A 23,059-nucleotide genomic window follows, 5' to 3' on the forward strand; every position below is an offset into this window, starting at 1 on the left:
GCTCAGGTCATAGTCCCAGGGTTCTGGGATTGAGTCCTGCGTTGGGGGGGGGGGGTCCCTGCTCAGCGGGGAGCCTGCTTCTCCCCAACCGCCTCCCGTGCCACTCTCCCTCCTTGTGCTCTCTCATTCTGACAAATAAATAAAATCTTTAAAAACAAAGAAGTTTTTTTTTTTTAAATATCCAAAAAGGAGTATTACAAGAAAGATACCGGTATATCCATAAAGCCAAATGCACTGAACACAGGAAAGCCCGAATCGTGATCCCCTGGTCCAACTCTCATCCACACAGGGGTTTCTTAGAGGGACTCTGTGCCCTGGGGGCCTAGGCAGTGCCAAGGGGTGAGGCCATCTGCCTGCAGCTGGCTGCTGACATGACCGGACTTTTGTCTTTTGGGACCCCTGGGTTCCACCAGCCACTCCTAGGACCTTACACTCTGGGAGTCTTTGCTGCCTTGGGCAGAGTGGTGTGGAGTCCTTCCTGAGTCCCACGTGCACCCCCATTTCCAGGGACCTCACCTCCCCACCAAGGGCACCTCCCCGAGATTCATCCTCTCAAATTGTGGGTTCCTCCCTTCTACATTAAGGCCCCTATGAAACCCCAAACCTGACACTTGGCTGGCTCTCCTTGACTGGAGGGGAGGAAAGGCTTCACTGAACCCTCCCAGGAGGCAGGGGCATTGGACTTAACTCCCAAAGCCAGGGACAAGGAGAGGGCGAAAAATAGGTTTCCACGTTAAACCCTCTGGAAAGTTCGGGGTGCACCAACCCACACTCCTGTGTGTGGCGGGCACTTCCGGGGCCTTCCCACGACACTAAATGAACTTGTGGCAAGAGCCTCGGAGGGAAGTTCTGGATTAGGTCCGCTCGGCAAGGCCCAGAGAGGTTAAGTTACTAGTTCCAGGTCGCCCAGCTGGGAGGCCTCAGGGCCTGGAGTTCTCTTTGGCCCCACCCAGGTCAGCGGCGATGCCCACCCACTCTGGCAGGAAGGCTGCTTGGGGCTTGAAGAACCAGCGAAAGGGGGAGCCGGGCAGGGTAAAATTGGCCAGGTAGACGGTGTCCCCGCCCACTAGGTAGGCAGCCCAGATCCCGAACGTGCCCACGGTGATAACGCTGTGGTTACACTGAGTGAGCAGCGCGAAGTCCCTGGCGGGGGAGCCCTGAAGGCCATTGCCTGCGAACACCACATCCCCCCGGGAGGCGTCAATGTTTTGCCGACACCAGGCCATGTCATCGCTGGTGACCACGAAGACCGGGGAGCGGTGGCGGGCCCGGAACCAGGCCAGGGCCTGGCGCAGGTAGTCCCGGTCGGCGACCACACCCTTCCACACCTGCGGCATGATGCGCACGTAGTCCCCTCGGCGCACGTGGACGCCCACGAAGGTCACCCGCCGGGCCCCCTTGGCTTGCAGGCCCCTTAGAAACTTCTGGGCGTCCTCCCGCACGTGGTCGTGCAAGGTGAACTCCTGCAGGATCTCGTCTCGCAGGTGGTGGTAGAAGGTCCAGGAGCAGGGGTAGCCGGTGAGGCGCACGTACTCCCCGGGGATGTGGCGGTAGCGCTCCTCCATCCAGTCGTTCAGGTGGTAGTTCTGCCAGGGGATGCGGCCGGCCGTGCTGCCGTGCAGGACCGGGAGGCTGATCCGGAAGATGGGGGCCAGCGTGCTGTGCATCTCGGCCGGGATGAAGGCCGGCCGCCCGTTCATCTTGGCCAGGGCGTACAGGGTGGCGTACTCGCCCATCTGGTTCCCCAGGCGGCCTTTGGCCGTGATGGTGAACATGCCCCCTGGGGGCAGGGGTCCAGGGAGCAGGACCACGTGGCCTGAGGCCCAGGGGGCGGGCACCAGGGCCAGGCGGCGGTGGCAGTGGAAGATGGTGGACACCACCAAGAGGATGAAGAGGAAGTAGATCGTGGAGACAGAAGGGCAGGTGGCCCGGAATCCCAGGATGGCTGGGGTAGGGGAAGGGAGCAAAGGGGAAACAGGAAGTGGTCAGGAGCGACAGCTAGGGCCACCCGAGTCCTGTTCACCCCCAAATCATACCTTCCTGTGCTCAACTCCTCCAAGCAAGTCCAGGGGCGTCCAGTATGTCCTGACCCGCTTTCTGCTCCTCCCTTTACCTGTGGTTTCCCCATGGCTGCAGCTTGGGGGTCTTGTGGGCCCGGGCAGAAGGAAGCACTGGGTGGCAGGACCCCCACTCTTCCTGCTCTGCCTTCTGCCCCACCCCTCTCCAGGAGCCCCACTACTCCCTCCGGCCAGCCTCATTAAATGGCAGGTTTCTGTGGGCCTTGCCTCAGCTCTCCTCTTCCTGCTCCAATATTCCAGGGCTCCTGACTTTAGTAATCTGACCCTTTGGGAAATCTGAACACTTATGGGCCCTCCTCAAATGTCCCTTGTTTAATGTGGGTCCCCGGCGAGGTCGGCTGGCTCTTCCACAGGAGGGCTAAAGTAGGACATCACCTGCCCTTCCCTGGCAGGGTACCATAAATGCCCTGCCCGCTGCTTTTGTTGCCAAAAAACGAGCCCCTCTTCTCTCTGGGCTGGTGACTGCTCTGTCCCAATCCTCATCACGCTGTCTGCTCAGCTCAGGTCCCGCTGGGGGCCAGCTTTCAAGGCTGTCCAGGTCCCAAAGCCAGAGCAGGTGAGCTGAGCAGGGACTGGAGCCTGGGCCACTGGAGAAGAAGCAGCGACTCAGGACCAATGTACCCACTGCCCAGGGCCTCCCTGGTACGCAACTGGGCAGCTGTCCAAGGCCTGCACTCACGAGGACCTACGCTTCACCCGGCTGGCTGTCAACTGAACAGGCGGCTTCTGATCTCGGGGTTGCAAGTTTGAGCCACATGCTGAGGGTAGAGTTTACTTTAAAAAAAAAAAATGGGGGCCTGCACTTGGTTTAATACTCTGCTCTCACTAGGTAGAAATTATCAGTACATCCAAATAAGGAATCCCATGTTTTCACTCCCAGCTAGGCTCTGCAAATCCGGCTGCTAGTTCGTTAGGCTGTCACCTTCTGTCCTTGAGTCTCAAGAGTGCCCTCTCCTGGCTTCTTGTCAGAAAAGTCCCAGAAAACCAGTACATCTGGGCTGCGGACCCGGACCCCAGGCAGTGATTCCTTACCCGCCACCTTCCTGAAGACTGGTGGCCAACCCCCATCTGAACTGAACTCCTGTGGGGACAAAATGGGGCCTGAAGCGACCTGCGGCTCCTTGTGGACTAGACTTAATGTGATGCCCGTGTGTTCTGCTGCACAAACTGTTAACGTTCAATTATGGGATGCTGCCCAGACCCCGCACCCCGCCATGGGGCCGATGGCGAGTTTCTGAACCCTGTCTGGTCCAAAAGTTTCAGGTATGAGTCTGCGGGCCTGTCTTCACTCATCTAGACCTCATGGTCTCCCCTGGGGAAGGCGCATTGTTAGAGTTATTTGACAGATGAGAACGCTGAGGCACAGAGAGGTTAAGAAACCTGCCGGAAGTCACACAGCTAGGAAAGAGGGAGCAATGGATCTGAACCTCAGAAATCTGTGCTCTCCGTTGCTGTCCTCGATTTTTCAAGTCTTCCGGAGGGAGAGCTCTCAGATGCACGCTCTCTGTCCAGTTATACGCAGAGCATGACCTGCCCTGCCTCCTGGAACCTCTTATTTCTGGGCCACTGAGGTAGGGATGAAAGACCTCTGAAAGCCCAGAGCTGTGGGTCCCACCTGGCTGAGCCACCACGGAACTGTGCCCCAGGGAGATCCTGCTTCCTTCTCTCTGGGGTGCTGTGAGGGGGAAGGTGCCCAATCCTGGAGGAGCGCCCCCCCCCCCCCCCCGCAAAAAAAGTTTCTTTCCCAATTTGGAGAATTCTTTCTGCTCAGCTCCTGCCCCTGCCAGCTGCTTCTGCCCTTCCCCCCACAGCATCTCCCAAGGTACCTTTGGGGGTAATTGCCTCAAGCAGCTCAGGCTGCAGAAAAAAACAAGAGTGAGGAAGAAGCCTCCCTCCAGGTCACATTAGCTTAAGAAACTTCTTGTCCCCAGGAGGGGAGGAAAATAAAGGGAGACCCAAACCTTCTGGACTTTTCTCTGGCCAAGATAGGGTCGCTCCTATCTTGAGGATGCCTGGGTGCCTTCCCCTCCCCACTTTCAGGCCTCAGCCCAAAAGTCCCCTCCAGAACCCTGCCCTGCCCGCACTTTCCTGCCCGCTTTTGCTCCGAAGTGCCTGTCACCTTCGGCCATTCTCTAGAACAGAATTACTTACTGCTTTTCCATAGCGATCTCTCCTCTAGATTGTAAACCTGACAAGGACGGGATTGCTGGGGTGCGGGTACATAGGAGGGAGGGAGCCTTGCTCTTCCCTTGCTCCTTGGGCTCACAGTGCCTGTCTCCGCCTGTCCCCAGGCACCCGTATGCCCCCTCTTGCAGCCAACTGCTCCCCACAGCCTAATTTCAAAACTGATGCCTCTGTCCCAGCGCCTGCCCAGGCTTGTCCCTCCACGGTGGTGCAAGGGGGTCCCCAGGAACCAGAGTCACAGACCGTCCTGGCTGCGCCGGACCCCAGAACAGGCTCCTGACAGAAGGAGGGGGGGTCCCAAATTCCTCTCAGGGTTGGGTCCACACTGCACCACAATAAACCAGTAAACATACCAGTAAACATACACAAAGCCACGGCAGCACATATCTGGGTCTAAGCTCCCGAGGGCTTCTCTCAGAGGGAAGGAGTGGAAAGCTTTATTTTTCTAGTCAAAACCAGTGGGTCTGTAATGGTTGACACATTTGCACGAAAATCTCATGACTGAAGTGTTAAGGCCATGGGGAGGCCGTCTTTGAGCTCTGTCCCTGTCCCCCTCAAGGTCCCTGCTCTCTTCCTCCAACACCAGAGGAGTCTCACCTCCTCACTTCCTTCCCCAATGTCTTAGAAAGTGGCCCAGTTCTTTGGGTTTTCCTATGGCCGCCCAGATCTTGCCAAAAGGAAAGCGACTCACCTTAAAGCTCAGTTTACCCACAGCAGACAGAGGATCCAGAGGGGAGGAGGGGCTGGCTGGGGGTCCCACCGCCTGGCAGATCAGCCCCTACCCCTCCCGATGGGAGGGATGGACTGAACCACCCACCATGTGGCGAGCTGAGCCCAGCCTCCAGTAGCTGGGAGCGGTGGGGAGTAGGTGGGACAGAGTCTGAGTGTGACGGCGGTGGGGACCCCGACCCGGACCCGGGAAGCCCATGGAGCCACTGTCCCATCCTACCTGTCTTGAGCCTCCTGGGCCAGCGTGCTCTGGGCTGCCTGGTTTCAGGCCCCCCTGGGGTGACATCCCTCACGTCCCACACAGTCCTGGGTGGTGTGGCTGGATGGGGTCCCTGTGGGGAGAGTGTGGCTGCGGTTGGCAAAGGGACTGGGGCGGGGGTGGGGGGGAGTGGTGGTGGTGTTGGATTCTGCGGGCTCTGCTCAGAGCTCCCGCCCAGAACCCCCACTAGCCTGGGGCCTGACAACAGCCACTCGGCACTCACTCCTGAGAGCCCACGCCGCAACCGCCAAGCTCCTGCAGGAGGGAAGAACACCACGTGAGAAGCTAACTACAGGGGACACTCTCTTCTTGGGTGCAGGTTTGGCCAATGTCAGGTACAAAGGGCAGGGTGCGTGCAAAAAAGCCAGGGAAAAGGAGCCTGGGCCCCAGATGGACCCTTCACTGCCTAGGCATGGGGGCCTAATGATGGGTCTGGTGGGAGCACAGCTAGACTGTGCTCCTTAAAGGGGGGATGGGAGTGGGCTTTGGCTCCCAGAGGGGTAGGCGCCTGGGGGCTGGACATCTGGGTCCCCAGATGGGCAAGGGCTGGCTTCCGGATCCCCCGGGGATGCCGGGGGGACTTGTGGCCTGGCTGGCTGAGGTGCTAAGGGCCAAAAACGGTACCCCGTGAACCACCCAGGCAAGAAAGGAGAGGTAGGAGATGGGGGCTCGATCCTTAACGAGGCTGGCGCTAAGGGACAGGGCGAATGCCAGGGCCGCATGGGTGCAAAATGGCGCCAGGCTCATCGGGAGGGGCGGCGGAGGGTGAGGCCCATTATCCGGGGCCCAGGGGTGGGGGGGTGGCAGTCTCTGGCAACCACGGTGGGGATACTGGGGGCTGTGAAATCAGGCCCAGGGCGTTTGTGACCCCAGCCGCAACCCCAGATGCCTCAGAGACTCCCGGGAGCAAGCCAGGGGCACGGACACTGGGGCCCAGAAATGCTCCAAAGTCCCCAAACCTAAGGCAGTTCGTCATTAGGGTCTGCTGGTCCCAGAAGGGGAAAACTAGGGAGGGGGTGCTTTCCACACTAAGCCCTCCCTAGCCCCTGCCATCCCAGGGTCTGGACTTCAGGCACCCCTCAGACACTCTGCCACCTGGCCTTGCCTCTCTTTCTGCCCCCACCCCCGCCAGCACCTGCCACCTCCACTCTGTTAGACCTTCTAATCTGGGGACCTTAGGGTGGGTAGAGAATGTGGGGGCTCCACTCTCCTGACCCTGAGGCCTAGGATGAGGATGATAGGCGGGAATGGGGAGGGCTGAGATTATCAGAAAGTCCTCTGAAATCCAAGGATAGGGTCCTCCTACTCTGAATTCTAAGGAGGACTCAGACATCTGCTTTCCTAACCCCCCCTTCTTCAGCTCCTGAGTGATCCAGTCTTCGAGTCCCCTGCGTGACCCTCTCTGGTTCCTTAGCACACAGTTCTCTGGGCTTTGCAACTGGGTGGGAAAGGGTTAAGGCCGGGTGGAGGCTAGGGGTGGGTGGCAGTGAGGAGGAGGCGGCTGGGGTTGTTTGGCGATAATCCCCCTCCGTGCCCTGGGTGTGGAGAACAAGGTTAGGGCCCCACATGGGAAAGGGCCTCTGCTCTGATCCTCGTGGGCCAGGGGCCTGGCCTCCAGCTTTTGATGCCCCGCCGAGCCCCTCCCCCGCTTCCCCACCTCCCTACCGGCCAAGCTAGGGAGGCCCTCCATTCTCCTCCAGCTCCTTGGGTGTGTCTCCGAGCCCCCAGGTCTGCCTGTCTGTCCTGGCCCCGGCCTCTCTGAGACTCTGTACCCCCCATTCTCTGTGGATCTGGGAGTCCAGCCGCAACCCATCTGGACCTTCCGGCCTCCCCTTATATCCGGTCCTCTATCCTCACGCTTCCTTCTCTGCACCTGGCCCTTCCCTTAGACTTGGATTCCCTTCCTCTCTGTCTTTGCTGTCTGTGCCTCTGTCTCTTTCTCTATTTCTTCGTTTCTAAGCTTCATCAGTATCCAAGTCCCCCTCCCCCGCTTGTGGTCTCTCTAGGTTTCCCCATCTGTCCCCACCCCTGCCGTGTCCCCAGGGCCCCCACCCCTCGACACTGACGATAGCTCTGGGGTGTTAAGCTACGGATTAGTTCAGGCAAAATTCTCAATTTTGCTTGCGTTCTTTTCCCTTTGGGTTATGTAAACAGTAATTCTCCCCAGATGGAACTATTTTCCTCGCTTAGCAGCAGCCGGGGAGGGGGCTCAGGCAGGGCAGGGGGTGGAATGCAGGGGGTTCCTCAGAGAGCCTGGGGCGGGGGAGCGGGGTGGAGACTGACCCATGAGGGCAGCCTGAGGCCCTCAGCCTGGTCCCTCTTCTCCTCTCCAGGTACGTGCTCTGCTAGGACCATGTCCATGACCTTTGCACTCTTGCTCCTCCTGGGCCAGGCAGCCACCGCAGACCCATGTTACCATCCTGGTGGCCGTCCGCGCTTCTGCCTCCCACCAGTGACCCGGCTGACTGGCATAGCGACCTCCTGTCCCCAGGCCTGTGCTCTCTCCCTGGGGCCGGACCTCAGCCCCCGGGCCACCTGCAATGGCAGTCTAACCCTGGCCCTGGGTGGCCCCTTCCTCCTGACGTCTGTCAGCCTGCGCTTCTGCACCCCAGGATCCCCGGCCCTGGTCTTGTCTGCTGCCTGGGCTGCAGGAGGTCCCTGGAGATCGCTGTGGCGCAGACCCGCCTGGCCCGGGGCCTTGGGAGGCCCCGAGAAGGTGACCTTCCGAGCCTTGCCAGGCCCTAAATCCAGCGTCCTGGTCAGTCACCTCCGCGTGGAGTTCGGGGGCCGGGCGGGGCTGGTGGCGGCTGGAGTTCGGGGGCGCTGCCAATGCCATGGCCACGCAGCCCGCTGCGCCGCCCGTGCCCGGCCCCCCCGCTGTCGCTGCCGCCACCACACCGCCGGCCCCGGGTGCGAGAGCTGCCGCCCGTCCCATCGAGACTGGCCCTGGCGGCCTGCCACGCCCTGGCACCCCCACCCTTGCCTGCGTGAGTCCTGGGGCCCCCTCTTCCTGCCCTCACCCACTCCCACCCTGCCCCCACCCTGCAGGGGCTGGTCCCTGGTCCCTACCAGCAGGGCAGTGTTTTGTCTCCCTCCAGAAAGCTCCTGGCTCTTCGCTTCACCCCTGCTGATCCTGAGCCCGCCCCCTCCTCCCCTGCCCTACAGCCTCCCACCTTCGCTCCCCCTGCCTGTCCTGGTCCTTGCCGCCCCGACTTCCAGCTGCCCCATAAGAGGCTCCAGCCTCTTGCCCACTTGCCATTGCGAAGCTGCTGCTGCTATGAAAAGCATTTCCTGAGCAAGTGCAGGTACAGCACGGTTGGACCTTTCCTGATTCCTCAGACCCACCACAGCAGTTAAGTCCATACTGAGGCACCACCTGCTGTGTACCAGGCGGGGTTTCTCATCACGTCCATTTTACAGACCAGGAGACTGAGTTTAGGTGGGGAGAAGTCCCTCGCACAAGGACACACAGCTAGGAAGTGGCAGGTCCAAACCCGAGCTCAGAGCTCGGGGGTCTTGGCTTGTCCCTGCCAAGCTCCTGTCAGGGGCAACCTTGCTAGGTTCTCTGGAGCGACAGACAGGCCCATGGGCTTGGCAGCGAGCCAGCCAGCCTGGGCTCAAATCCCAGCTCCTCTGCTTCCAGGCTGTGCGACCACAGGCAAGTGACTTGACCTCTCTGGGCCTACACTTCCTTCTCGACTGTAACGTAGGGACGGTGACAGCATTTCTTTCATAGGCTGTAGTGCAAATCCAATGGGTCGATATGTATAAAGTCCTTAGAATAAAGCTGGGTATGGCACCTGGTACCGAAGAAGAGCTTGCTGCGTACCTGCCAATGTTACCGATCCCCAGATGAAGAAGGGGGACCCCCAGAGGGGAGGCATCTCTTGCCCTCAGGCTCTGTGCCAGCAAGGGGCAGTGCTGGGTCTAGACTCAGGGAGACAGAACTTCCTCCATAGCGAGCAACCCCCTACACCACGCAGGTAGATCAGAGCTCCTGAGGCCTGCTCCACGCTCCACTCCCTCTCCCCTCCACAGTGTTTCCAGACCCCGAGCTTCTGGAGCCTGGCCCTTCCCCATTGCTCCAGCAACCCCTCCTCAGAAACCGCCCTCCTTCTTGCACTGCCAGCCTGCGGGCCTGGCTAGAGGGTCTGAATAAGTTATGAGGCCTTGGGAAGTACATCTACTCGACAGACAGACAGACAGACAGACACACCCCCCTCCTCTCTCCACCCTCCGATTCTTTGCCCATCCCTGCTCTCTTTCTTCCCGCCATGTTGCGTAGAGTAACTTCCAGCGCGCCCCATCGTCCTTGGCTCCCCACTCTGTCCTCCTTCCCATCGGGGTCTTGCTGGACCCTCTGCTCCCACCACCCTTGGCCCACTCCCACCAGCCAGATCTGAGACCCCTGCGGGGTGGGGGTTTGGGGAGGGGGAAGGAGGGGAGACTTACATTGCCTGGGGGTAGGATTTGGTTCATCCTGGGCCCCGAAAGGGCCTGGGAGCTGGGGAGGCCGTCCCTCTGAGGATCACCATGTTGCCCCAGGCTGAGCATGGCCCCAGCTGCTGCACCTGGGTAAGAAGCCAACAGTGTGGTGACGAAGCAGAGTCTGGGCGGACAGGGTGGGACTAAGTCCTGTGGCCGAGCTGCCAGCTTTATGGGGCCCAGTGCTCTAAACCCCTTCCAGCCATGTGAATCTTCCGGATGGAATTGAGTTGAAGTCTTCACCCTCAGGTCAGAAAGAACCCAAAGCCTGATTCTTCCCACTGATAACCCGAAGAGTACTGCGGCCCACAGCAACCCAGGGAGAGAGGAGCTAAAATCCCCACTGCATGAGGAAACCAAGGTTTAGGGAGGCGAGTCATTTCTTTCCTGCAGCTGTCCCCCTATGTTATGGGCACCTGCCAGTCCAGGCCTCCCAAACCCCACAGGGGTTAAAAACTCCTTACACCTCTCCCAAGAGCGGTCCATGAACCCCCTCCTGTGGCCCCTCACTCAGAAACGCTGGCTAGAAATACAGATCCCTGGGCGCAGCTGAAGGTCTGGGGTGTGCCCTGGAAGATGTGTGGTTTCTTCTTAACATTTCCTGGTAACTCTAAGAAGTAGGAAGGTTTGAGAGCCAAGGCCTCACTGATCAGCGCTCCCCAGGAACACACACACACACATACACACACACACACACACACACACACACACACACAATCCTCATGCCATGGTGGGCCACACTGGAGCACGGTTGCCAAGAGCTCTGGGTTCTGAGCCTGCCTCTGACCGCCCCCAGCCATGTTACTTTGGGCAGATGACTTTGCCTCTCTGTGCCTCTGCTTTTGTATCAGTAAGTTGGGGTTGATGACAGCACGGGCCTCACAGAGCTGCTCTGAGAATGAAACATGCTGAGAACAGATGCGCATGCTCTGTGTCACAGGCCCTGGGGCAAGCCTTTTATATCCTTTTGGTTTCCTTTAAACCTTGCAGAAGGGACGCTGTAACAGCGAAGGAGGCCGAGCTGTAGAAAGAAGTCACTTGCGCAAGGAGCACGGTGGGGAGCAGACATGCAGCGGGGCTGACCCCACAGCCCGAGCCCCCGGGAGCAGAGTGGCTGCTCCTCCCTAAGCTCCCAGTCTCACACAGACTTTGGGCCCTCAGGCTCACCCACTCCAGTCCAGTGTGCCCCCCTTAAAGATGAGAATGAGGCGGGTCTGGGACCCAGACAACCTCCTCATTGCAGGGATGCGTTATTTCCTCTCCTGAGGGTGGGGGTGGGGGCGGGAAGCTGGGGACCGGGACAGAAGGCGACAGAAGGCGGGAGCCTGAGGCACATGTCACGACCTGTCTTTAGCCTGCTCCTGCAACCAGCATGCCCGACGCTGCAGGTTCAACTCGGAGCTCTTCCGGCTGTCCGGTGGCCGGAGTGGGGGCGTTTGTGAGAGGTGCCGCCACCACACGGCGGGGCGGCACTGCCACTACTGCCGGCCGGGGTTCTGGAGGGACCCCAGCCAGCCTATCACCAGCCGCAAGGTCTGCAGGGGTGAGTGCGGCCTGGAGCCCGGCCTAGAGGGAAAGGAGGTGGTGGTGCCAGACTCCTGGGGCTGGGGGACTAGGTAGGAGCGTCTGGGGCCCTGACAGCCTGGGTCCCAAGTTCCTCTCCTCATGCAGCCTGCCAGTGTCACCCGATCGGGGCCACGGGAGGCATCTGCAACCAGACCAGTGGGCAGTGCCCCTGCAAGTTAGGGGTCACCGGCCTCACATGCAACCGCTGTGGTCCCGGCTACCAGCAGAGCCGCTCTCCCCGGATGCCCTGCCAGCGTGAGTCACGAGGGGCAGGGTTGCAAGTCCTAAGTGGGACAGGAAGGGGACATCCTGGTTCTATAATGGGCAAGGATGCTGATGGCCAGGTCCTTGGTAGATGGAAGCTAGAGGCTGGAGGTCAGACTCTGGACCCTTGGGGGAGATGGGGACTCAAATTCCAGTCTCCTTAGTCTTGGGAAGGAGGAGGCTAGGAGCCTGGACTCCTGGATCTGAGGGAGGAGGGGGTGGGGGATCTGAAGGAAGAAGGGACTAGGGACCAACTCCAGGTCCTAGGAGGAGGAGGGCAAAGGGAGCGCGCACTCCTGGGTTTTAAGGGAATAGACATGGGATCTGGATGCCTGGATACCTGTTGGGGTGGGGACGCATGGGAGGGGGCATTAAGGGTAAATTTCTCCTTTGGTTTCTCACAGGAATTCCAGAGGCAACCACCTCCCTGGCTACTACCCCTAGTGCTTACAGCTCTGGTAAGACCGGTTGGTGTGGAGAACCCGGAGATCAAGGGCGATCAGGGATGGGCTGCTTGGGCCCCCAGATGGGGATACAAGGGTGGCTCACTGAGCCCAATCCCAAGGGGTGGGGCACCCCAGTTGTCCATCAAGATGGAGCGTGGGAATGGGCAGGATGGGGCGCTGCAGTCCAGGCCCCGGGAGCCCACTGCAGATGGCCTGACCCTCCCCAGACCCCCAGTGTCAAAACTACTGCAATGTCTCGGACACCAGGGTACACATGAGCCTCCGGAGGTACTGTCAGCAAGACTACGGTGAGTGCCGGGGAGAAAAATGGCCGGCGGCTACTCAGGTGTTCTGTTGAATGCCTCCTTCTCCACTTTCAGCTTTCTCATCTTAAACGGGAAGGAGGTCTCTAAAGGACTCTTCCTGATCTCGGACCTAATGGGGCAGAAGACAAAGGGGGGCAGGGGCAGCAGAGTGGGGGTGTTCCTTATTTTTTTAGGTCTCCTCCTTCCCCATGTTCTTGGCCCCCTTCAGCTGGACATCTTTGAGGGAGAAAGGGGACCTTCTGGGGATGAAAGGAGAAGGGGGTGCCCATTGAATGGAGGGTCCTGCCTATCTTAGATACTTTGCATCACCCGTCAGGGTCCCAGATTCTGAACCGTAGGCCCACTCCCACAGAAGCTCACCCCCAAAGTTCCCTAACCCATGACCTCAGGGCCTATGACCTGGGGTATCTCAGATCTCTTAGATACTCAGGAGTTCAGCCCAGCCCTTGAATCCAGACCAACCTGTGACTTCCCTCAATGGTGTTAGACCCCAGGCCTCTCCTCCCTGAGAATCATCATCTGGCCAGTGGTGTTCTAGGACTTGGACAATAGAAACTTCTTGTTCTGCCTCCCACAGGGATCTTCCGCCCCACAGACTTAGCTTGTGAGCCAGAGTCCTGCCCACAGCACATCTCACCTTAGCCCTTCTGAGATCACGTTTCTGAATCACCACCAGTCTGACCTCAACCCTCAGGTTCTAGGTTCTGAACTCCTTCTGGCCCCCAAATTCATCCCAGAGCCTCTCCCAAGCCTTTTTCCAAGGGCTCTGCTTCTGACGTCTTTTGACTCTGCCACATTTGAGACCCCCGACCTGCCTCTTCTGCCTTGTTCCACCCACACCCACTGTGGGCCCCCCAGTCATCCCTCCCCACACCTCAGATCATTCGGGCATCTGCTGCTCCCAGGATGAACCCCAACCAAAGCATCCCACATGGCATGTCCCATGTTCCCAGGCTCCTCCGTTTGGCCTCCCCTCCACAGGAGGAGCCCTCCATCGCCCCACTCTCCTATCACAATTCTGGCACCCCATCTCACACTCCATAGAGCCCTGCCCTCCTTGCCTTGACCATGTCTCGTCCAGCAGGGTCCACCATTCAGGACACAGGGCCATACCCCCAGAGCTCTCACCCTCCAATGTTCAAGGTCTCTCTCCTCCCTTGGGGCTTCCTGGGAACCCACCCCCGGGGTCCTGTCCCCTCTCCCCACCGGGTCAGGCCCCTTGCGACCCCAGAGCACTCCTCTCCAGCCTGGGCCTTATGGCAACCCTCCCCGCAGTTCTCCGCGCGCAGGTGCTGGCGTCGGAGGCCGCGGGCCCGGCGTGGCAGCGGCTGGCCGTGCGCGTGCTGGCCGTGTACAAGCAGCGGGCGCGGCCCGTGTCCCGCGGCAGCCAGGACGCCTGGGTGCCCCGCGCCGATCTGGTCTGCGGCTGCTTGCGGCTACGACCCAACACCGACTACCTGCTGCTGGGCAGCGCAGCCGGCGGCCCTGACCCCGCGCGCCTGGTCCTCGACCGCCACGGCCTCGCGCTGCCCTGGAGGCCACTCTGGGCTCGGCCACTGCGGCGGCTGCAGCTGGAGGAGCGCGCCGGGGGCTGCCGCGGCCTGCGGCCCCCCACCCCAAGCCCAGGCCCCGAACCCCGAACCTCAGAGCCAGAGCTGGGTGCCTCCACAGCCCACTGAGGAACTTGGAAGCGACGGTGAGCCAAGCCTTCCACTTCGATGGCGCGTCCCTTGGCGAGACAATCAGAAGCTGTGGAGCCCCTGACGTCACTGGCACGCGCCCGCTAAAGTGCGTGGGGGTGGGGGCGGGGCCAGGACCCGCTCCCCTGCCCCCCACCACCAAAGACGGCAAAACGCCAGCAAGACTTTTGGGGTATCTGGCCAGGACGTTTGGCCTGTGACCTGTGCGGCCACTCCCCTAAATAAAGTCTTAAATCTTGGGGGCAATTTTGGCTACAGCACCTGATATGTGTTGGGACGGTGGGAAGGGGGGCAAATGAAGGAAACTAAGCAGCTGAAGGACGGCTGTGCTCCCCGACGCAATGCCTGATCCAAGCAAGGGGTTGGTACACCGTCTCTGCGTGCTGGTCAGATAGATCTGTGTTGCTTGATGATGGGCCTGAAGCCAGTTGGAGGGGGAGGGTGGATAGAAAAGGCGGGAAATGCGCTGAAAGAAAGGACAGCGGTTCCAGACTTCCAGAAATTTCCACACTTCAGCACTTTTGTGTTCCTGATGGGTCCTAGGGCAGTCTCCAAGAAAGGAATAAAGGGAATTGGGGTGAATAGCCAAAGAGGGTTCTTACTGAGGTTCATCTGGTCTTGAGGTACAGCCTAAACCCTTTCCTGAGAAAAGAGCCCATTGGGAGCCACAAAATGGCATGGCATTACTTGGTGCTGATCGGAATTCTACTCCCACCCCACAGCTGGGTACCTCCAGGCCGGAGGGGTGGAGCTAAAACAACAACAACAACAACAATAACAACAACAACAAAACCCTAGAAGCAGTAAATACTATGGCAGTGAAGGTTGTCATGGCCTAGGACCTTCCTTGCCATCCTGACCTCTGCCCACTGCAGCCACAATGGAAAACACCATTTCAAATTTGAGTGTTCTTTGCAGGAGAGTCACTGAGGGAGTACTCTGAGGGATCCTCAAAGGAAGAAATATGACTTAGGGTTCTTTTGAGCCTAGAGAACAACCATTTCATTCCCTGAGAGGAAAGTGGACCTCTCAGCCAATGGAGAGTCAGGATGGGTTATGATGTCATAGGGTACTAGGTAGAAGGAAAGATCCTCCCCTTAAGGTTCTGCTGTGCTCCTCATGGGACTGAAAAAGGCAGGAAATAGACTCCAGGAGGTGACTGTTTAATCCTCAAGCCACCAGTAATATCTCATATCTGGGAAACGTGTCTTTGGCTTCAGCCAGGTTCATGGTGGGGGCATCTCTGAAGCAGGAGTTAGGAGTCTCTAAGAGATTTTCTTTTTCTTTTTCTAATAAAGATTTTATTTATTGACAGAGAGAGTATCGGAGGAGAGACAGAGGGGGAAGGAGAGGGAGAGAATTCCAAGCAGGCTCCCACTGAGTGTGGAGCCGGAGGTGGGGCTTGATCTTCTGACCCTGGGATCATGACCTGAGCTGAAACCAAAAGTGGGATGCTCAACCAACTGAGCCACCCAGGCGCTCCTCTTTAAGGGATTTTCTAAGAAGCATTCTCTGTTCCAGGAAAACTATACTCCTAATCTTGTCTTTTCCCATTGTTTCTTTTTTTTTTTTTTTCAAGATTTTATTTATTTATTTGACAGACAGCGATCACAAGTAGGCAGAGAGGCAGCCAGAGAGAGAGGGGGAAGCAGGCTCCCCGCTGAGCGGGGAGCCCGAAGCAGGGCTTGATCCCAGGACCCTGAGATCATGACCAGAGCTGAAGGCAGAGGCTTGACCCACTGAACCACTCAGGCGCCCCTCCATTCTTTCTTGATGCCAGTTTCGTGGGGCATTTGCCCTATACCTCCCCGCCCCCCACATGTCTTGTCTCATCAGCAAGTCCTGTATAATCCACTGCCTACGTATGTTCATAACTCAGCCATTTTTACATGTCCCCTCATACCACTCTGTCCAAGCCATCACCAGTGTTCTCTTGGATTATTACAGTGACCCATACTGGTTTTCCCTCTATCCCCTTAGAGTTTTCTTTGTACAGAATCAGGAAGATGGCTTTTTTTTTTTTTTTAAAGATTTTATTTATTTACTTGACAGACAGATCACAAGTAGGTAAAGAGGCAGGCAGAGAGAAAGGAGGAAGCAGGCTCCCCGCTGAGCAGAGAGCCTGATGCAGGGCTCCATCCCAGGACACTGGGATCATGACCTGAGCCAAAGGCAGAGGCTTTAACCCACTGAGCCACCCAGGTGCCCCAGGAAGATGGCTTTAAAACCCAAGTCAGGGGCGCCTGGGTGGCTCAGTGGTTTGGGCTGCTGCCTTCGGCTCGGGTCATGATCTCAGGGTCCTGGGATTGAGCCCCGCATCGGGATCTCTGCTCCACAGGAAGCCTGCTTCCCTCTCTCTCTCTCTCTCTCTCTGCCTGCCTCTCTGCCTACTTGTGATCTCTGTCTGTCAAATAAATAAATAAAATCTTTAAAAAAAACAAAAAACAAACAAACAAAAAAACCCAAGTCAGATCATGATCCTATTATGCCAAAATCCAACTCTTTTTTTTTTTTAAAGATTTTATTTATGTATTTGACAGACAGAGATCACAAGTAGGCAGAGAGGCAGGCAGAGAGAGAGGAGGAAGCAAGCTCTGCTGAGCAGAGACCCCAATGCGGGGCTCCATCCCAGGACCCCGAGATCATGACCTGAGCCGAAGACAGAGGCTCAACCCACTGAGCCACTCAGGTGCCCCCAAAATCCAACTCTTGAGTAGATTCCCATCTCTTTCAGAATAAAATCCAAAATCTTGCTATGGTGAGTGCTGTGAAGTGTGTAAACCTGGCAATTCACAGACCTGTACCCCTGGGGATTGAAATATATTATATGTTAATAAAAAATAAAAATAAATAAAAAATTAAAACAACAAAAACCACACCAAAAAAAAAATCCAAAGTCCTTGCCCTGCCCTACAGGGCCCTGCATGACCTACTCCCACCATATAATTGACCTCACAAGTCCCCTCATTCACAGCTCTTTAGCCACACTGACCTCCTTCCTGTTCCTTTAAAAGTCAAGCGTACTTGCCCCAGGACTTTGCACTTGCTGTTCTCTCCTCCTGGGATGCACTTCCTTGCATAACAGCAAGCTAGTGCCTGCACTTCATTGATCAGGTTCTGCCAGCTCTGCTAGAATGATACAGTAAAAATTGATTTCTTGGCCGTGTATGTGTCCCATGCAAGTCACCAAGGGATGGTTCTCCGCAGAGTCATTCAAGGACTCAGGCAGAGAGACATCTACCATCTTATCACTGCACCAAACGCAAACCATGGCATCTTGATCAGCAGCAGGCAGAGAGAGAACCCGCATGGTCCCCACACAAGAAATAAAGGTGTTGGCTCTGGAACGACTCCAGCACTTCCCTTCCTAGTCATTGGTCAAGAATACTCACATGGGGGGTACCTGGGTGGCTCAGTGGGTTAAGCCTCTGCCTTTGGCTCAGGTCATGATCTCAGGGTCCTGGGATCACATTGGGTGCTCTGCTCAGCAGGGAGCCTGCTTCCTCCTCTCTCTCTGCCTGCCTCTCTGCCTACTTGTGATCTCTCTTTGTCAAATAAATAAATAAATAAATAAATAAATAAATAAATAAAAGGATACTCATATGGTTTCACCTAATAGCATGAAGCTGGAGAAGCAGAATTCTCTTATGTGTCTGGAAAGAGAGAAAAATGAGTGTATTAGTTTTCTACTGCTGCCATAACAAGTTACCATAAACTCAGCAGCTGAAACAATACAAATGTATTATCTTGCAGGGTTTTTTAAAGAGTTTTTTTTTTTTTTAAGATTTTATTTATTTATTTGACAGACAGATCACAAGTAGGCCGAGAGGCAGGCAGAGAGAGATAGGGGGAAGCAGACTCCCTGCTGCACAGAGAGTCCGATGCAGGGCTCAATCCCAGGACCCTGGGATCATGATCCGAGCTGAAGGCAGAGGCTTTAACCCACTGAGCCACCCAGGTGCCCCAAGAGTTTATTTATTTATGAGAGAGAGAGTGTGCGGGGGAGGAGCAGAGGGAGGGATGAGCAGACTCTGTCCCACAAGCCTCGGATCATGACCTGAGCCCAAATCAAGAGTTAGACACTTAACCAACTGAGCCACCCAGGCGCCCCTATTATCTCACAGTTCTATATGTCAAAAGCCTGACATGGGTTTTACTAAGCTAAAATGGAGGTGTCGACAGACTGCATTCCTTCTGCATCCTCTAGGGGATAATGTTTCCTTTTCATTCCCAGCTTATACAGGCCACCCCCATTCCTTGGCTCTGGGACCCTTCTTCCAGCTTCAAAGGCAGGTCGAGTCCCTTTCACACTGTAGATTTCTGCTGCCTCTTTTTCTGTCCTTACATCTTTTTCTCTTCCTGCTGGGAAAGGTTCTCTGCTTTTATTTTATTATTTTTTTTTTTTTAGGATTTTATTTATTTGACACAGAGAGAGAGAGAGAGACAGTGAGAGAGGGAGAATGGGAGAAGGAGAAACAGGCTTCCCCCTGAGCAGGGAGCTTAGATGCGAGGCTCACTCCATCCCTGGACCCTGAGATCAGGACCTGAGCCCAAGGCAGATGCTTAACGTCTGAGACACCCAGGTGCACCTTAACTTGAGAACCTTTTTTTTTAAATTAAGATTTTATTTATTTATTTGAAAGAAAGAGCAAGAGTGCATGAGAGGGAGGAGGGTTGGGGGAGGAGTAGAGTCCCTGCTGAGCAGGGAGTCCAAGGTGGGGCTCGATCCCAGGATCCTGAGATCATGACCTGAGCAGAAAGCAAAAACAACGGATGGAACCACCCAGGTGCTCCCTAATTTGAGAATCTTTTTTTACTTTTTTAAAATTTGACAGACAGAGATCACAAGGAGGCAGGGAGGCAGGCAGAGAGAGAGGGGGAGAAAGCCTGATGCAGACCGATCCCAGGACCCAGGGACAAGGACCCTGGGACCATGACTCTGAGATCATGACCGGAGCTAAAAGCAGAGGCTTTAACTCACCGAGCCACCCAGGGACCTGAGAATCTTAAAGAGCATTTCAAAGCTCTCTTACTTGGAAAGATGATAGAGGCGTGACATTTTGGGTTGGGTAAACGTAGTGATGCATTAAAATTAAACACCAGTCTAAGTAGATTCAGCAAATTAAAAAAAAAAAAAAAAATCCTTCTCGGGGCACCTGGGTGGCTCAGTGGGTTAAAGCCTCTTCCTTCAGCTCAGATCATGATCTCAGGTCCTGGGATTGAGCTCCCGCATTTTCCATCATTGCGGACAGTTCTCTTGGATGGCACTGCTTTAGAGACCATTTCATGAAGGGCATAAACTCCAAAGCCAGGATGCCTGGGTTTAAATCTCTGTGTGTCCCTCAGGTCTCTCATCTCTAATACTGGGATGATGAGGAGGAGGATAAGAAGTAACTCATGGGACTTATTATTATTATTATTATTTTAAGATTTTATTTTTAAGCAATCTTTACACCCAGTGTGGGACTCGAACCCACAACCCCGAGACCAAGAGTAGCCTTTCCACTGTTGGGCCAGCCAGGTGCCTCACGGGGCATATTATGAGGATTAAAAGAGTTACTATGTGGTTTAACGGGCTTAGAACTGCCTGGCACAGAGGAAGAGCCTTTTGAATTTGTTATTATTTAAGTGTCTGGTGGCTACACACACACACCCCACCCCACCCCCAGGAGAGCAGAGCCCAGAAGGCGAGAATACCGATGTGCAGAATTTGCTGGGTTCCCCTAGGGAGTGGAAGTTGGGGGCAGCTCTCTCCCTGTTCTCAAGGTGAGAAGGTGAACAGGGGCTGTGGGAACCACCCAGGCCTGGAGAGGTTTGGCCCTCCTGCCTCCCACCCAGGGGCCAGGGAGGTAGGAGATGAAAGTGAGGCACAGGGCAAGCCCCATATGTTCCCCATGACCCAAACTTTGTTCCCAGCAACCGAGACAAATAGGCATGAAATCCACATCTGGGACCCACCTCCGGCCTGGCCTTTCCCTCTGCCTCCGGGCATGGAGCCCAGTCTGTCTGTGCGCTATAATGGGGACTCAGGGACAGGTGGCTTCGAGAGCTCCAACGAGGCTCCTGCCCACCTCACCACTGCTGATGGCTTTCTGGAAAAGCAGACTCCTGAGTAAGAATTTGCCCGGTGGAGGAGAGGGAAAAGGCAACCCCAGTTAGAGAAAACAGCTTGTCCAAAGGTCTGGAAGCTCAAGGACCTGGTGTGGTATAGAGAAGAGAGATGAGGCTGGGGATTGATGCTAGCCAAGGCTTGGGTGGCCTCTAAGGCCAGGCTGAGGGCCTGCGTGTTTCTCCTGGGGGTGGGGAGGGCACCAGGGAGCCATGGGAGGTCTTTGAGCCCTGGAGGGGGAGGGTCAGTCCTCTGTGAGAAAAAAATCAGTGATATGGGGGTGCCTGGCTGGCTAAGTTCGAAGAGCATGCAACCCTTGATCTTGGGGTTATGAGTTCGAGTCCCACATGGGGTGCGGAGATTACCTAAATAAATAAAACACTTTTAAAAAAGTTCACTGAGAGCCAGGAGATCAGGAAACGCCTCAGAGAGAGTGACATTCAAGGTAGGTCTTGAAGGACAGATAAAAGATTTATTTGGTCCCCAAGAGAAAGGCCGAGGGGCCGGCACTCCATCCAGGGGAGCTGGGCATCAATGGAACCGCTGTGGCTAGAGCAGAGGGAGGATGAACTCTGGGATCTCTGAGGGGTACACTGAAGGGGGAGGGAGAGTCTGGGAGGGGAAGGCCGGGGGGCGAGGAAAGGATGAGTTTTGAGCTGGGGCCCCGGTTACAGGGACAGAAAAAGAGTCAGGAAAATGTCACCTACACCCAGAAAGCCTTCCTCTTAACCGCCGTGCAAAATTTTTTCCCCACCCATTTCTGAATGCCCCCTTCTATTTTGGCTTCATTCACTCACTTTTTTGTTTACTCAACATATACTCCTGGGGCGCCTGGGTGGCTCAGTGGGTTAAAGCCCCTGCCTTTAGCTCAGGACATGGTCCTGGGGTCCTGGGATTGGGCTCTCTGCTCAGTGGGGAGCCTGCTTCCTCCTCTCTCTCTGCCTGCCTCTCTGCTTACTTGTGATCTCTGTCTGTCAAATAAATAAATAAATAAATCTTTTAAAAAAAAAGAAAAGAAAAAAAGAAACAAACAAACAAAAGAAAGTAAACGCAAAAAAACATTGTCTCCTGAGGTCTCCCTGGAAAATGCTGGAATGGAGATCTGAGTCAGACCCAGGACTTGCCCTGCAGGGGCTCCCCATCTGGGAGGGTGTGCTAGGGGACAGACTTATGTCCAGTCACATCTGGTGCAGTGGATAATCATGGAGGCAGCAGGGGACCTTGCCTCTTAGATCAGAGAAGACTTCCCAGGGGAGGTGAGGCCCTCGCTGGGCCTTGCAGGAAATCCAGTTGTCTCTCAGCAGACAGGAGGAGCCCAGAGTCTCTGGGGAGAGACATCAGGAGCATTGTCTCATTCAATTGTGTTTGATTCCTCTCCTGAGGATCCCAGTGTGCCCTCTGGGGGCCAGTGTTGGACACCCAGAGATGGGTCAGGTCTGGGCCCTTGAGGGAGGACACAGTTCCTCCCCTAATGGGATTGGTGCTCTAATGGAGGTAGCCCAGGGTGTTAGGAATGTGCACAGCAGGCACTGACTCCGGTTGGAGGAGGGGCAGTCAGGGAGGGCTTCCTGGAGGAGGAGAGTCAACAAGCCAACTTGGAGAGCCAAACTTGTAGGTAGAAGCTGCTCTTCTGCACTATCAGCCTTGTCTGTCTCTCCCTCCATGTATCTCTGGTTCCTTCATTGTCTCTGCCTCTGAAAAGTTCCATGACTTTCTCATTATTGCTCCACACCCCTGGGGTCAGCTGCAGTAAACAATGACCACAAACTGCATGGCTTAAAACAACAGCAATTTATTCTCTCACAGCCCTGAAAGCAGCAGGTCCCAAATCAAGGTGTCAGCAGGGCCACAGTCCCTCCAAAGCCTCCAGGAGAGGATCTGTCCCTGCATCGCGCAGCTTCTGGGGATTCCATGTGATCCCGGGCTTGCAGCAGAATCACGCCAGCCTCTGCCTCTGTCTGCACATTGTAGTATCGAATCTCCCTCCGCCTTTCTCTCATAAGGACAGTTGCCCTTGGATTTTGAGTCTAGCCAGATAATGCAGGATGATCCGGTCGCACGGTCACTGACTTAGTTACATTAGCAAAGACCTTTTTGGCAAATTAGGTTCCACTCTGGGTGCACTTTTTGGTGTGTGGGTTTGGGGGTACCATTCAACCCATGCCATCTTGGGAGAGCCCCTTCCCTCTCAGACCAGCCTCAGTGTTCTATCTGTATAATGGGGCTAATCCTAACCCCTCCACTCCCTGGGGCTGCTTTGAGGGTTAAAACAAAGCCAACAGAGAGCATGGCACGGCCCAGCATCAAGGAAACTGGTCAGGATGGCTGCCATTTCTTCCTGATTTATTTCTCCAACAGACCTGGGTTCTCCAACCCCCAACTCCCTGCCAAGCTTCCTGACAGATTCCTCGCTTCTCGGCACAATGCCTCCATCGTGTTTTCTTCGTCCCCCTTTGCTCTATTTTCCTCCCCTGCTCCACCGCTTCCTATTTGTATAACTCTGGGCAAGTCACCTGCACCCTCTGATGCTTGGCTTCCCCATCTGTAAAATGGGCCAACACAGCTCCTGGGTGGCTCAGTTGTTAAGTGTCTGCCTTCTGTTCAGGTCATGATCCTGGGGTCCTGCGATCACCACATCACCCGCAGCATCCCAGCATCCCAGCATCAGGGCTCCCTGCTCAGCAGGGAGCCTGTTTCTCCTTTTCCCTCTGCTGCTCCCCCTGCTTGTGCTCTCTCCTCTCTCTCTCTCATCAGTCGATCTGGAAACCAGCACCCCTATAGCCCTCAAGAGAGGCACAGTGATGAGGAACTTGGAAGTGCTGTTCAGCCCCAGTCGAACCTCCAGGGGGCTGCACCCTGGTCAAGGTCCTAACTGGACCTTGTGGACCCCCGCCCCGCCCCGGTTAAGCCATT

General features: G+C 56.1%; 1 protein-coding gene across 1 annotated transcript; it reads right to left on the minus strand.

Moving 5' to 3' along the window:
• Positions 1-212: 212 nt before the first annotated feature.
• Positions 213-14,067, minus strand: LOC101671981 (galactoside 2-alpha-L-fucosyltransferase SEC1-like). Its single transcript, XM_004767409.3, has 4 exons — positions 13,980-14,067; positions 9,703-9,821; positions 5,212-5,323; positions 213-1,945 (listed from the first exon to the last, which is right to left on the minus strand). The coding sequence occupies exons 2-4, from the start codon at positions 9,802-9,804 to the stop codon at positions 921-923; spliced, it is 1,239 nt and encodes a 412-aa protein (XP_004767466.3). The 5' UTR covers positions 9,805-9,821; positions 13,980-14,067; the 3' UTR covers positions 213-920.
• Positions 14,068-23,059: the final 8,992 nt, after the last annotated feature.

This window comes from Mustela putorius, unplaced genomic scaffold, assembly GCF_011764305.1.
Source record: "Mustela putorius furo isolate JIRA1106 unplaced genomic scaffold, ASM1176430v1.1 tig00000196_pilon_pilon_pilon, whole genome shotgun sequence".
Lineage (NCBI taxonomy): Eukaryota > Metazoa > Chordata > Mammalia > Carnivora > Mustelidae > Mustela > Mustela putorius.